The 15,736-nt window shown below is 44.0% G+C and overlaps 1 protein-coding gene across 6 annotated transcripts; it reads left to right on the top strand.

The window, feature by feature from the left end:
• The first annotated feature begins 8,364 nt into the window (after window positions 1-8,364).
• On the top strand, window positions 8,365-15,531 carry LOC103716450 (protein TIME FOR COFFEE-like). 6 transcript variants are annotated; one of them, XM_008804447.6, is made up of 13 exons: window positions 8,365-8,839; window positions 8,936-9,340; window positions 9,503-9,657; window positions 9,742-10,042; window positions 10,128-10,545; window positions 10,642-10,693; window positions 10,777-10,851; window positions 10,941-11,214; window positions 11,313-11,379; window positions 11,458-11,533; window positions 11,624-12,010; window positions 12,112-14,608; window positions 14,763-15,531. In XM_008804447.6, the coding sequence occupies exons 1-13, from the start codon at window positions 8,740-8,742 to the stop codon at window positions 14,765-14,767; spliced, it is 4,812 nt and encodes a 1,603-aa protein (XP_008802669.4). In that variant the 5' UTR covers window positions 8,365-8,739; the 3' UTR covers window positions 14,768-15,531. The 6 variants fall into 6 exon arrangements, with proteins under 6 accessions (XP_008802669.4, XP_088577133.2, XP_088577134.2 ...); XM_088721007.2 differs by having other exon boundaries at window positions 14,734-15,531; XM_088721008.2 differs by having other exon boundaries at window positions 14,687-15,303.
• The last annotated feature ends 205 nt before the right edge of the window (window positions 15,532-15,736 follow it).

The following is a 15,736-nucleotide window of genomic DNA, read 5'->3' as shown; positions in this document are numbered from 1 at the left end:
TCCATTCTATAGTAAAAAAAACAGCATGACATAATGACCATCCCGTGATGTGATGTGCGTACCTATGAAGAACAATATACATATATAATATATAATTAATATATATATATATATATTTGTATTCTATTTTTTAGAATAATATACTATCTCAAGTTGGGGGCCATGAAGATCCGTACGTGGGGCCCAAAAGTGCATGCTTGATGGAAGGCATGTAATGGGGGCCCACGGTCAGCTTGCCTAATCCTACTCCCCTCTCGCTTTCATTGCTTCCGGGTTCAAACCTAACCATCCGGAAACTACTTCTGAATGAATGAGATGGGCGACTTCAGAACGGCTCTCGACAAGGCGTCGGCTGGGTAATTGACCGGGGGCCTCAAAAAAGAAAAAAAAGGGGTTATATAATAGAAAGATTGAAGTCAGGTCTTCAATCATCTCTCTCTCACAGCAGCGTGTAGTTTCCGCGTGGGGTCCAGAGTTCGTTGCCGTGTGGTTCCTGCCCTCGTGGCCGGATTGAGTCCATAATTAGGTAACGAAAGGGCCACCCCACCCTTGACTCGCATCGCAATTGAATTATGTTATACTTTGGATTATTTTATAAATATTTTTCTAAAAATTTAAATTTATATAAATATTTTTAAAAAATTATATTTATTTTTATATTTTTATAAAATATTTTTTATGAGTATTTTAATATAGCGGTTTTTCTAACACCATTAATAAAAATCTTATTTATTTTAATTAAAAATAAAATAAAATTTCGAAATTATTTTTTTCTTCCATCACCATCGTTTTATAAATATTTATTTTTACACATCTATCCATTAAAAATATTTTAGTCATTTTAATTTGAAACCGTTAATTTTTTAAAGACGTTAGGTGGCGTGGATATATATATATAAATAAAAATAAAAAAAAAATATAATAGCAAAAACAAGCATTATACAATGGTATATATGCAAATATTAATTTTAAAAAAGTATTCATGCATAATTCAATATCTAAGAGGATATTAATGTAAAAAAATAATATAATTTTTTTATAAAAGTCGTATACTATTGAAGGAGGGAATTTATAATTATAATTAATACTTCGATCATGGTCTAATTTTGCAAGCTATGGATGGTACCATCTTTCCAACTATTGACACATAAGGGGTCAAAATGAGAGAGCCAGTGATTTTTGCAGCATTCAGAAGGAACAACAGGATTGGACCATAAGAACCAGGTGTTTGGTAATTTAGCAGAGTTCCGGCCGTCCCAATTATTGTAGAGGTGATAGGTGATGGGCCATAGGACATGGATGTTTTGGACTTGTCCGGCAACCTGGCATCATGTGATTAGTGGATAATCTAGTGATTTGAAACACAGTTGGAGAGGATGCAGACTTGCTTTAAAGCGTGAAACAGCGATTCACATAAATGGGCCGGGCTCTACTTTACCGACCTCCACTTGCCTATAAAATAGGTGAAGTAAGAAGACAAGAGGATGAATTGACTTAACATAACCTTTTTACCACCTAAATTTCCACTACATTGCCAAGAATACGCTGGATTCAAGACTTGCGAGGGCCCACCAAAAGGAAGGGGTGTTTTTTTCTTCTTACCTGCTGCATTTCCAGAGCCAGTGAAGACACAACCCCAAGGGAGGAATCTTAGAAAATAAAACACGAGAGATGACATTGAAGTCCATGTTACCTTTCAGTAAAAGCTAAACACGGCCTCTTCCTATTTTATTGTAAACAATTCCAGAGAGCACTTGGGCCCTTGCTGTGCTACTGAACCCCATAACATACTGCTGATGCTCTAATAATATAATGCACAACTGTCCAACTTGGATCCATTTCTTCAGAACTTTTCCATTTGCTTTTGAATCAAGACTTATAATAATGGGTGGGAATCTAGAATAATGATCCCATGCTGCTATCTCACCCTTCCACCGCTCACTCGCTCTGCGTGGGGCCAAGAATTCTGGCCACCTTTGACAACTCCCAAGCAAAAAGAAGACGCACATCATACTCCTTTGTCGATTTCACCGGATTAGATCTGCGATTTTGATCGATAATAAGATAAAACAAGTCCGCACTCTAGAATTATTTTATGATGATGATGATAATAATGATGTTGTGATTTATAATTAATCTCATGCACTCTCCGTGTCCATCGCTGACTCCCCGTAATTGCCATCACAAGACTGGCAAATGAATGGCAATATCCATTTAAAAATTAGATATATATTGTCTTTCTAAGCAATAATCATAACTGCAACAATACTAGTTTAAACAAACTTGTCGTGGGCAACTGCCATCTTCTCATAAACTAATGCACGAAAAGGACATAAATTTGCAGCACTGTGCCCATAGGTCCAAATAATTTGCTTTAGGATATTCTAAAATAAGACAGCATTACACAATAAGAGGCTTGCTCTTTTTCACTGTAGATTTCTCCTACGGCACAGATGAAAGCGCGGTTGACTGGATAGTCTCGTATGTCGCTTATTACGTTAAAAATATTTTATAGATCGGAAAAAAAATTATCTAGAGTGCTTTAGAATATATTATTTTTTATTTTTTTTGAATATATTCATACTAAAATTATATAAATTATTTTTTTCAGTAAAAAAAAATATCGCTCGCCAGCTCAGTTCTCTTAAAGTTCTCTGTAAGGTTATGAAAATCCTTACTTTTCAATTAAGAAAATGAAAGGAGATGAAATGGTAAAGCTCGAAAGATTGAAGTATGGTGGAACTGGGATTGGCAGTGTGCAGCTGTGCATGGATAAATCATAAATCTAAAGCATAAAATATCAGCTTTATGAAGTGGAGAAAAGAAAGATAAGGAGGGGAATGTAGTATTGGCTTCCAAGTTTGGTTGTAATCATAACCACGCGAAGCTTTGCATTCTGAGAGGGATTCCACGTAGGCATGGTGACATGGCAGATAGGTAGACGTGGAAACGTGGGGGTCGCACGCGTCAGGCACGAGCAAAAGGTTTTCCAGCTTTACTTCCGGCAATGTGGGTCCAGCGGCGACGATGCCGGAGGGGCCCACCAGGTATGACAACAGTGGCTCGCCACGCGTCGCGAAACAGCTGGGGAACACGTCTGTTAGCTCTGCACGTTGCACTACAGCGGTGCTTCGGGGCATGAGAACCTAATAGGGTTGGGGCCCCCGTGCCGGTGAGATGGTGTCGTTTTGGGTGCTTTAAAGGTGAATCAGCTAATTAGCATGGCCCCCACCGTTGGTTCTTCGGATCGGGCCCGGACATGGCTATGCTCAGCTTGCAGCCTTAGCCCAGTCCGAGCATGCAAAGAAGCCAGGCTCTATTCAGATGATGCCTGAGTTGGGTCCAAGTTTTCCTCTCTCTCTCTCTCTCAATCACGAATAAAAAATTAACAGCTTACTGAAAACATATCATTCATCATGTTGCTGGGATTTTTGTATTCTCCAAATATCACTGCTGGGGCAAGGAAATTAGATTATACTATAGTATTTAAAAATTCATACATAGGTTTTTTCTTCAATTTTTTATGAATTTAAATTCATACGCAGCCTTAGCCCATTTTCGAGTTTTCTCAAGGTCAACTTCTATCAATGCGTTTTGCAAAGCGGTACGAGAGGAGGTGCGGGATTCATTGTCAAAGGTCAGGACTCTAGGGTGATTGCGGCCGGAGGTTGCCACTTGTTTGATACATCGGTGTCAGAAGCGGAGTTGAGAGCAGCCTGGTCAAGCTTGTGCTATGTTCGGCGTGCCTTGCAGAAGAGAGACGTCCTCCTGAAGGGTAATCCTGCGATGGTTATTAAGTGGATCCTGTAAGCTTCTAGAGGCTCGGAAACTATCATCTGCTGGTGAGAGATATTCAGGCCATAGTTTCTAACGGGCTAGTATTTTAGGCAAAGCATGTATTTTGAGAGGCTAACGGGGCGGCAAATTAGGTAGCTTCTTTTGTTGCTAACCACTCGATGACCACCTACGAGAGGAAGAGGTGAAGTTGCCTACTGCTCTCCGTGATGCATTGCTTTTTGATTTTCTTGGTTGTATTCGTACACATTATATATGAGATTTTCGTTTTCAGCAAAAAAAAAAATAATAAAGAATGTAGACCTCAAAATTTTTAGATATAAAAGATAAAAATAATGTAAATGAAGATCGATCATGCACCGTGAAGCATGGAAGAATTATTGTTGCGGTGAAAGAAGGTGCGAAGGTTCAGCACTTTAGCTTTAGCATCCTAAAATAAAGGTCTTGTATTTAATACAAGAGTCCTCAAGCCTTACTCAAAAAAAGGGTGGAGTGTTTTCAAGATTCAATAAAGAAATAATCACATGAAACCTGATAAAGATGGTCAATAATCTTGTTAGGCTTGCATTATTATTTCCCAATCAAGGTCAGCCTAGTTGGTAGAAGATATTGCACTACGTGTAACTCTTATCTTATTATCTCTTTTGTCCCAAACAGTGCGGTTTTGCATGTAAGTCTTATCTTATTGTCTCTTTTGGCCATAATAATGTTGTTTACGAGTATGTCGATTAGTTGAGCAGGTAAAGTTTTTAGGTATAAATACTAGGGGTGCTTCTCTTTGGCCCTCATCTTCTTTATCCTAAGGTAAAATTGCAATCCTAAGCATGGCTTCACCTGGCTGGCTAGCAACCATAAATCATTCACAGGAGCTCTTAGTTTTTATATTCATCAACTTGAATGTATAGAATTAGGGTTCGTATGCCGAGTCTCGTTATCCACTTGAAATTTAGGAGTTCAAAGTTTTGAAGAGTACTTGTACCGAGTGGAAGTTTCTTGACATGGACTATGGAGTGGAAGCAACCCATGATACGTCAAGGGATTTTACACACAGTAAACCTCCATGTTTACTTCCTACTTTCTATCTCTCAATTTTTTTTCGAAAAAGAACATGCATTGACCAATAAAGACGTCAATATATTTGAGAATGGAAACCTTCTAATGTATTTGCTAATTTTACAACAATTCATTTGCTGAATGAACAACTCATAGTCTAGATGCATGAAATGTTGTGATACACAAGGGACTGTAGATGAGAGATGTTAAATGACAAAGTTTCCAGTATAGAGTAGCACATCAATTAATAATGGAGGATTTTAGTGTAATGTGGAAAATATGGTACATTTGTTGATTTAGAGCTATACAATAAATTGTTCATTGACTACAGACGTAAAATTAACAATATAAAAGAGATGATTACATTTTTTTAAAAAAAGTTCTTGCTTATGTTTAATGTCTTTGTAGTATTTGTGATTCTCTAAAGAGAGAACAATGCATTCGGTGAATTCTGAAAAATATATAGTTTCTCTTTGATACAAAAGGATATAGATTTCATGGGAAAAAATTATACAATTCATTTGATGTATTAAGGACTATCTATTTTTCAAATAAATAGTTTATAGTTTTGAGGCATGAAATCATTGTACATTCCAAATATATGCTTTATGTTTTTTGGAGTTTTTTTGCATGTATACCCTTAAAAATATACAAAATTGTATGAATATCCTCATAAAATTGCTATTTATATGTATACCCTTATAAAATACTTATTTTACATGTATACTCTTTATATATATATCCATACCATCTAACGCCGTTAAAAAAATTAAACAATTTAAATTTAAAATGACTGAAATACTCTTATAGATAGATACACAAAAAGAAAACTTTATAAGAATACACATGTAAATAGCAACTTTGCAAAGATATTTATGCAATTACGCATATTTCGGAGGGTATATACTTACAAAAAATCAATAAAAAATAATCAAAATTCAGTAAAAATAATTCAATTATTCTTAATAAAAAAAGGCAGCAACAAAAGATTGATATTATCAGAACCAAATGGAGAATAGCATTACCAAAACAATGAAGAACATATAGATGTCATAGATTCAATAATAATAATTATATCAGAACCAAATGGAGAATAACATTACCAAAATGATCATCTAATATTTTAAGTTGACCGATTCATGATCTTAAAAAAAGAAAATTGATAATGTGACTCAATTTTTTTTTGACGTGTCGATTCAACTGAATCATGAAAAGACTTAGCAAGTTCTAACCAAGTTTTCATCTTTTGGTTGTGAATTTTTTGAATGTATATTCTTCTAAATATGAGAAATTGTATGAATACCCTCGTAAAGTTACTATTGTATGTATAGATATAATTAATAATTTTACGAGGATATTTATGTAATTTTATATATTGAGGAGGGTATACATATAAAAAATTGTTTGTTTGGGAAGTGGAGCATTCAGTGAATTTAAAACCATCAATTTTTCAAACTAATGATTCATAGTCATGAGCATTAATAATGACAAATATGAGATTATACACATAGGAAATCTCAATTTATGGTGCATCTCTTTCTTTTTAAAATTTTTAAAAGAAAGAGATGATGCACCAATCAATTTGGAGATTGTATATTTTATAAAAAATTAATATGGTTATCTCTAGTTTTAAAACTATATATTTTAAGTATACAGGGTTTATCTTTATTCTCGAAGGCATATGCACCAAATCTCAATGTTATCTTCATATTTATGTACCTCCACTTTGTAGAAGGATGCAGTAGTGCATTAACCATAAACAAAGAGCATGAATTTGGTAGGAAAAGCTAAGGTGCACTTATTGATTTTAAAATTATCTAATTTCAAATAAATGATCTTTATTACGCACATATAAGGCATCTCCGAAATGAAAAGTTATAATTTAACAACTAATATTTTTTTCTAGCACTAGGGACATCATAATATACTTCTATATATATTTAGCATATTATTTAACTAATTTCTCATCATAATATATTATCTTTATTTCGTGGCCTGTTGCTTATTGTTTAATTATTTCATATAACATATATAGCCAGTAACAACATATTAATTGATATAGATGAGTGAATCTTTATGCATCAATCGTCTCAAACTCACAGCTCTATGGGCCAGGGATCCCTAGATGAGTGATTAAGCTTGCTATTCCCATGCATTGCAGCATTTTCCAAAACATTGAATTAGGATAACCAAAAGAGGGAAACATATGAATAAATTAGAAGTCTCATAAAAAAAAAAAAACCAGGGTTTGGGAATGTATCGTTTGAGTTGTGGTGGGTTTTTTTGTTATTTTGACTGGTGATATAGTTTAGATCATAGTATGCCATATCAGTCCGAATCAAATAGTAGGAAACAATTTTTGATACCAGTAGCGTGATATTTTGTATGCTAATAAAATTTTATATTGATATTATATTAATATAGTACTGATGTGAAGTTCAATGCTGAAACGACCTAAGTTTAGGTGTCACAGCTGCAGCATGTAGCATCTAACATTTGGATTCTTTTTTAGTTATTGAAATCGACCATTAAAGTCACCAACGCATTACGCGTAACGCTCCAAATGCCAGCCAGCTGCATCCGGTCTTTGGCACTGGGATGCCGTCGAACCACAGCCTCACGAGAGGTCTATATTCCACTATTATTATATAATAACGAAATCAACAATAATATTATATAATAGTTATTATTTTTTTATTGACTTTTGAGGAGGCAGCGCGGTGGTGCTGGTGGTGGTGGGAAGTGGAGCCGGATGACGTCACCGGAACGCCACGTGGGCGACCACGACACTCCCTGCGACGAGATGGTACTCCGATCGGAAGCGGTTCCCGTGGGCCCCGCCAAGGTCGCGAATTTCGTGAGCTCCGCCTCGGAGCAACGTCAGAAGCACTCCCACCGTTGGATCATGAGATACGGAGAGATGGAGATGTCTCTATAGGCTCGGGAACAACGAGGCGGAGGCCCCTCATAGCCAGCTAGGCTTCGCTTCAAGCCGGGCGCCCCCGGCTGGACCATCTCTGCCTAACGGTACTGTCGCCACGTCATCTGCGAGATCGAACGGTTTCCAGTTTCCCGAGAAAGGAATCAAGAGATCTTCACCGTCGATATTCATCCCGGCACTTTCGCGGTGGGTCCCGCGGTCAAGTGGGCGAGAGAGGATGATTAGAAAAGGGCAGGCGGCAACCCGCTGAAAGTGGAAATTATGAGCTTGACTGGCCCTGTCCACCGCCTATAGCCGGTGCCGCCACCGGACCTTTCCCGTTTCGCCTGCTCGGTGCTACACGTGTCGATGACGGCAAGGTGCCTGAGTAATTCGCGGTCCTTGGGGAAGAAGGAAGCGATATTTATTACGAAGCCTGGCGGTTCAGTGCCGTAGCCCCCGTCAAATCGCACGGCGAGGAGTATTGCCACCGTGGCACCGCACAACATTGGCCGTCGGATTGAAGGAGGGGGATCGGACGCACCGGATTGAAGTGAGGGCGTGAAGGGGCGATCTCTTCCGTCGGTTTGCACCTCAAGCGGGGCTTGGCGAGTGACAAAAACCGTAAGGGGATGAGACGGGCGGCAGAAAGTGGAGAGGAAAGCAAACCAGAGGAGAGAAAACAGAGCAGAGGAGGCGGGGAAGAGAGAAGAGAGAGGAGGGCACAAAGAGGTGGAGGACAAGAAGATCCGAGCGCAGAAATCCTCCTTTTTCCGATTTCTTGAAGGATTCCGACGAGGCTAACCGATTCCATACCTCGGAGGGGGCGGTTTTCCGCGCGTTTTCGGCGAAAATCCGTCTAGAAACGGCGGAGATCTACTTCGGAGATCGGTTCTCGGAGGAGAGGGTGGTAGGAGGATGACAAGAACCGGGGAGAGGTGATCTCATTGGATGAAGGAGATCGAAGGGAGATGGAGAGGAATCGGGAAGCAAGGAGAGGAACCATGGCGGCTGTGAACGGTGGGGTGTCGAGGAGGAGGCAGAGGAGCAGCAGCTTGAGAGACTCTCCTGGTCCGATTCATCAGATCCCTCGTGCTGTTCTTTAGTTCTTTTTTTCTTTTCCTTTTCCGGATATTCATGGTTGTTTTTTGCTGAAAACTTTTGCAGAGGAGGATGGAGGGATGGAGTTGGCGGAGACGACGAGGCTCCGGGATCGAGGGAGCAAGAAGGATCGGGATCGGGATAGATCTAGCCGGTCCAAGAGGAGGAGAGGCGAGCGGATGCTGCACGGGAACAACAGAGACGAAGGGGATGATAGCTCCGAAGAGAGCGTCGACGAGGAGGAGGAGGACGAGGAGGACGACGTGTCCGTGGCCGTCCGGCTGCCGCCGCCGGCTCCTCCTCCGCCGAATCCGGCTTCCTCGTTCTCTTCCCTACCTCAGAGCAACCACCATCACAACCACCAGCAGCAGAACCGGAAGAGTTTTCCAACCAAGGTCTCGACGAGGACTCCGCCGGTCTGGAAGCCAGACGAGATGATCGGATTCTCGGTGCCGAGAAAAGCCCGGTCAGGTAAGGGGAGAAGAGAGTCACAGGGAGTAGATATGGCTTGGGATTTGTAGGGCGAAAGTTTTGCGTTTTTTGATTTTTTTTTTTTTTTTTTGTTCTTTTCTATATCACGGTCCGACTGGTTGAAGCCTTTGGTTTTATTTTTTCTCTTGGTTGGTGTTGCAGCTTCTACGAAAAGGTCACATGAATGTTGGGTTTCAGGTGGCTCTGGAAGTGGAGAGCAGGTTCCACGGCAAGCTCCGGCCTCTCCGTCGAGGCTTAGCCCTGCCTCTACCACCCAGATCTCACCCTCCTCCAACGCCACCGCTCGCAAGAAGATGGTCCGATTCTCTCTGTTTCATTTGATCATCTTTCTTTAGTGTTAGTCCTTAGCGAGCTTATACTGATGGTCTCATTTGTTTCAGAAACCGATGAGTGGACCCAAGCACCGGCCACCGAAGGTCTCCAAGTCGCCGTCTTTGATCGAGGAGGATATCGAGATCGAGGTCGCTGAGGTGTTGTTTGGGATGACGAGGCAATTCCAATGCCCGCCGAAGCAGGAGAACTCCAAGATTGATTCCAAGGAAATGAATGGCAGTGCGGGCAACGAATCTAAGTCGAGAGTCTCCTCACCAAACGCGATCTCTCCTCCTCCCCCAGTATCCCAGACATCTGTTCTTCCTCCCTCGAATTCTACCTCTAATCCCAGTTCCTTGTCTGCTATTGGTGAGCAGAGTGGGCCAAATGCTTACTTTTTTTTCTCTTCATTTTTCCACACACTGTGACTAATGGCGTGACGCCGATGTTGCAGCTCCGAAGAGGAAACGGCCAAGGCCTGTTAAATTTGAGGATGAAAGCCCTACGAGTCCTGTTGGCCTAGACGCTCCTCCAAGCACATCTGTGTCTTCTTCAGCTAAGTTGGAATCTGAGCAACCGGGGAAGACCGAGGCTTCGTCGCCCAGATCAGAGAAGAACACTGCTTCTCCTGCCATCGAGAACGGTGGCGGTTCAATTGATGTCTCTGTCCCTCAGGTGGCTGCGACCGCTTTGGATGTACAGCAAGAATCGGCAAAGACGGAGAACAATTCAGTTCCTGATGCGAAGCTCTTGAAGGGAGAACTGAATGGCCAGAATCGGACAGAGAGCCGTAAAGAAGCTGCTTCACCTGCAAAGGAGACTTCCTGTGCCGATTTGGATGTCAATCATGTTGAAGAAACTGCAGCAAAGAGGTGAGCTTTTGAGATCTGATTGGTGGTCATTGATATTTATTCCAATTTAGGATTCTGGAGAGGAATTCTCATTTTTGTTTTGGTTTAATTTTACAGATCTCCAACGGCTGACAGCGTTCGGGAAGAGAAGTTTAATATTGATCTTATGGTGGGTTCCTCTCTGATTCTCTTAAAGTCCGCGAAAACTATTTGGGCAGCTTCACATATTAAAAAGAATTTTTTATTTTGCAGGTTCCTCCTCCAGAAAGGGATGAATTGTGTGATTTCGATGCATATCTCAAGTCGCAAGTTCCAGAGATTGACATGGTGGGCGATCTGTCTGCAAATTTGTTGTAAAGGTTTTTAGAATGATTTAGTTTAAGTTCCATTGATTCGGTTTTTTTTCTCTCTTTTAGGTGTCAAAAATAAGCAGGGAGAAGAAGGAAGAAGGAAAGGCGGTGGAGAGAACAACCCAAACAGATGAAATTCCTGCGGACGACCGGAAGGTTGAGAAATCCACCAAGGAGGAATCCAATTCAAATTCAAAGAAGCAGATGGGTAAGGAGAGGACTTTTGACCTGCAACTTGATTTGGAGAAGCCAGATAAGGACAGCCTTGATGGTGGCAGGCTGCCGTTCCAGAAGCAGCAACCAAAAGTCCCTAAATCAGAGCCTGAACCAGAGAGGACTGGTAATTGCCTTCGTTTCTATCTCAGTATTCTCTATTTGCTTTTACCTTTGTTATCTGCAGAGGTGATTTTTATTCTGTTCCTCCAAAATTGCTTGCAGCATCATCTGCTTCCGTGCCTATGCCGATGGCTGTCGCAGGCTGGCCTGGAAGCTTTCCATCTTTCGGGTGAGCAGTTTGATCTTTTTCCTTCTTCCCCTGTCGCTGTCGAGATTTCTGGTGATTTACCTTCTTCTCCATGGACAGGTATATGGGTCAAGTCCCCTCTCTGCAAGCAGCCGTTCCAATGGATGGAACGCCAGGGTCTTCTAGTATCTTGCAGGTATTACATGCTGCCTTTTTTCCCTACCCTGCTCCCTGCTTTCTGCCCTCCCTCTAAATCTCTGAATTCTAATTGATTCTGATATTGCAGCCTCCTAGCTTCCTTTCGCCGCAGCCCCGCCCAAAGCGCTGTGCTACACACTGCTACATTGCACAGAACATATCCTACCATCTGCGACTTGCAAAGATTAATCCTTTTTGGCCTGCAGCAGCCGGCAGCACGCCACCTATCTACGGGGTCAAGCCATACAATCTCAATGCTGTGCCACCGGCAGATGCATTCGCCGGCGGCTTCCCGGGAAGGAATGCGAGCTCCTTTCAAGACAATAAGAGGGCGGCTGCATCAGTGTCTGCGCTCTCCGTGCCTCCCTCAAAGGAGATGATGCCATCGGCCAAACATAGTACCGCAGAAGCTCCCCAGAGGAAGCAGCAAGGCCACCAGCAGCCACCGCAGCCTGGATCGGCAGCCAATTCTCTAGTGAGTCTTCTACCCTCATTTCCATTTATTTTACTCTGTATATGTTGGATTGAGAAGTTAATTATTCTTTTCTTCCTTTCCCCCCTATTTCTTGTTTTCAGCCTGGCCCTGCATTCGTTTTCCCTCTCAACCAGCAGCAGGCTGCTGCAGCTGCCGTGGCCGCTGCTGCCACCCGATCTGGTGTGTCAAAATCTACTCCAGGGCCGCCGTCTTCTGGTGCCTCTTCTTCAGCAGTGATGGGCTCGGCAACTGGCGGACCGGCAGCACCCATGAGCTTAAGCTTTGCGAGCTTGCCCCCAAATGAGACGCAGTACCTGGCTATATTACAGAACAATGCGTACCCTTTTCCTATTCCTGCTCATGTTGCAGGAGCTCCACCTTATAGAGGAGCAAGTCCTGGCCAAGCAATGCCCTTCTTCTACCCTTCCCAGGTGCTCCACCCGTCGCAACTCCAACAGCAGGGACTGCAACAACCTCCCCATGCCCAACAAGGCCGCCAGAATACGAGCACATCGAGTGGATCATCATCCTCCCAGAAGCACCTGCAGCAGCCACAGCAGGCTTTGGGAGGTGGAGCCAGTGGTGGCGGGAATTCACTTGGTTTTCCAGCCACAAACCAGAGGCAGCACCTGCTCCCCCACCAGGCTCGGCAGCAGGAGTCTGATAAGGGATTGGAAGACAGCCCCTCCACCGCGGATAGTAGGGTTTCTCAAGCACAGAAGAGCATCTACAGCCACAGCTTTGCAATGCCGATTTATTCTCAGAATTTTGCCTTGATGTCTAATGCCAGCACCGCTGGTGCATTGGGCACTGTTGGGGGACACAGTGACAAGCAATCTTTGCATCATCATCAGCAGCAACCACTACAGAACCAGACATCGTCCCAAGCTTTTCCAATGCCCTTTGCATTTAGTGGGGCTGGAGCAGCTCCACCGGGCCTTGACTTCCCTTCCATGGCACAAAAACATGCCCTTTTTCAGAGCTTCCCAGAGCAAGCGAGGCATGGATACCACCACTTCGCCACAGCTGCTGCCGCTGCTGCTGACCAAGCAGCGCAGCAGAAAAAGGCCATGGAAGATGGGAAGCCTGCTGCGGACTTGATGAATGCAAGTGCTGCGCCTGAAGAGGAGAGGAAGATGATGGCCGGCAGCAAAGCTCCAGCTAGTGGTTCACAGCATTGCCTTAACTTCTCCAAACCAGATAGCGAGCCTCCCATTTCTTCTATCATTGGCAACAGTGTCATTGAGAGCTCATCTCGAACACTGAATCTCATTCCAGCTGCTTCAAATGCTGGTCGAACTGCAAACCGGTCCGGTGGTGCCGCTCCCTTGACCACATTGGCTGCCACGGCTTCGGTCAACCTTTCCAATTCCCAGCAACAGCAACAGCTGCAGCAGCAGCTATTTCTGCTTCAAAGGCAGCAGCAGCTTCAGAATCTGCACCAGCAGCAGCAGCAGCGACATCTTGCATCAACCCATGTGAAGTCCTCTACATCAAGCAACGGTGCAAGTGTTTACTCCGATCGTCTCCCTGGAGGCTCTACCAAGTACCCACAAACTCTTCCCAATTTCCCTCAATCTCTCATCCAAGGAGGCAGCCCCACCCAGTCACCGCAATGGAAGGCCTCCGCTGCGAGATCCGGCACGCCTGCCCCCGCCCCTGCCCCTTCTCCTGCCCAGTCGGTAGTGAAGAACAACCATCTCCTTCAGCAACAACCTAGTAGTAGAGCGTCCCAGCAGCATCTTCCAGCCGCAGGCCACCAAACTCAGATATCTTTTGGTGTGAACTCGATGAAAACGGTATCCACTGGAGGACAGCACCACTCCGGGGCAACCGGCAATCCATCTCCATCTCCATCTGCCACTCCCATGGCTGTTGGCTCCCCCTCAAATTCACTTTCTAAGACCGCCGGCGGCAGTCCCCGGGCTTCGGCAAGCGCAAAACCCGGTCAGCCACCAACCGCAGTGCCTCTTCCCCCACAATCATCTGCCAAGAGTTCTGCGTCGAGTTCAAGCTGCAAGTCATCGCCGGCAAGGAATCAAAACGTTCCATCGATTCTGGGCCATCCCCACATTACTTCTGCCCCTAGCTCTGGTTCTAAACCCCACCAGACGCAGCAGCAGCCTCAGCAGTTCGCTAGACCGCATCCATTCCCTAATGCTCCGCTCATGTTTTCCAACGTCTACCCGCTGCTTCAAGCACGGTCTCCTCAAGCCAACGCTGCCGCGGCTGCAGCTGCTGCTGCCGGGTACTACCAGAGACACCCATCTGAACAACAGCTACCACAACAGTCTCAGCAGCAGCATCAACACCAGCCAAACGCGTCAGCAGCCTCCACCGGGATGCTTGCCCTCGGCGGCCCTTCTGCTCTAATGATGGCTGGTGCCTCCACGACAAACGACCTTGCAAAGGCTGGGGGAGCTGCCGCTGCAAGCAACATGAAGGGATTTTCCCCTCCAGGCCTTATGCATGCTGCGCAGCTTGCTGCGGCTGCCCAGTCTGCTGCTGGCGCTCCCCACCATATTATCCCCGGCTCATTCCCTTATATGATGCCGCCGGTCCCCGTGAAGCCTGCAGCTGATCAGAAGCCTGCAGCTGGTAATTAGCCATCTTCTCCATCCCTCTTTCTTACTTAAAAATGGCTCTCATTAATTGGTTGGCGGCGTTTGTCCGTAGTTGTTATGGAGGTCTCGATTTTTAAAGGAACGGTTTGATTTGCCCAGGGAATGACAATTTGCATGCGTGCTGGCAGCCTGAGAAGAGATGATGGAGCTGACGCTGCTGCTGAGGCCGAATGGGACCACCGATGCCCAGGCACGCCATCGGGGGGCCATCTTCTTTCTTGTTTGGGTCCAGCGGTGCAAGGGGGATGCTTGGTAGGCTTTTGCGTCCGCCATTTCGGAATGATGAAAGAGGCCGTTGAAACTTCGCCTCGGCGTTTACACAGGTGAAGAGTTTGCAAGAAAGGAAGTTGGTGGTCGGCCATAGTCGGGGGACGGACGGGCTTCTTGGTCTGGGTAATGCCTTGGTTTTCGATCCTTCTCTGCTGCCGTGAGCCGAAAAAGAATACGGGGCTGAGACCTAGAGGAGGGGGGTAGCGGGCGAGATAAGGACAAGCACCGAAGAAGACTTCGAAACAACGGCATCGATGTGTGTAGAATTTCCTCCTATCTCAATTTTGTATTTGGTGCTCTGATGCCTGCTGCCATCGTTTCCGCGCCTCTCTTTTTCCTTTTAAATTTATTCTAACTTCATATCAAAAAGAGAAGAATGACAGTGATTATTTTAGATTATTTTCTTCTTGATGATTGCCTGAACTCAAGCAGGCCAGTGCACCCAACATTTGGTTTGATCGTTCATACTAAGATCAAGTTGGGTGCCCGATTTTAAAACTGGGCCGCCCAACATTGGAAGCTAGAAACTGTGTGACAGCATGGTTGGCTCTACTGTCGGAAATGTAGTGAAATTTGTTGGTGAGGTTGGAGTATCTGAACACAATTGCAAGTCTCGAATACTCTGAATGTAGTGTATCCATGGATTGATGTTGGTTTATAGGTTTTTCTGGATGGTGAGATTGATTTCCTTGTTCCTCTTTATCATGTTTATCTGACAAATCTGGCCCTGACTGGGCAAATTATGCCCCATACTGCATGCTCCGATGTGGTGGTGCGTCATGTTGATTTAGCTTCACGGCATCCAAATAAGCCTGCTGTCCTGAAGTAGTAG

Source organism: Phoenix dactylifera, chromosome 1 (genome assembly GCF_051530095.1).
Source record: "Phoenix dactylifera cultivar Ajwa chromosome 1, Ajwa_hap1_PhDact_Kaust_v1.1, whole genome shotgun sequence".
NCBI lineage: Eukaryota > Viridiplantae > Streptophyta > Magnoliopsida > Arecales > Arecaceae > Phoenix > Phoenix dactylifera.
This window is presented reverse-complemented; position numbering and strand designations above follow the sequence as displayed.

Bases quoted from the DNA above. Each gene is read 5' to 3' on its own strand.
- LOC103716450 (XM_088721007.2), top strand. From the start codon at position 8,740: ATGGAGAGGAATCGGGAAGCAAGGAGAGGAACCATGGCGGCTGTGAAC. The intron at 9,341-9,502 runs GTAAGGGGAGAA...TTGGTGTTGCAG, and splicing joins GCCGAGAAAAGCCCGGTCAG to CTTCTACGAAAAGGTCACAT. The intron at 10,694-10,776 runs GTGGGTTCCTCT...TTTATTTTGCAG, and splicing joins AGTTTAATATTGATCTTATG to GTTCCTCCTCCAGAAAGGGA.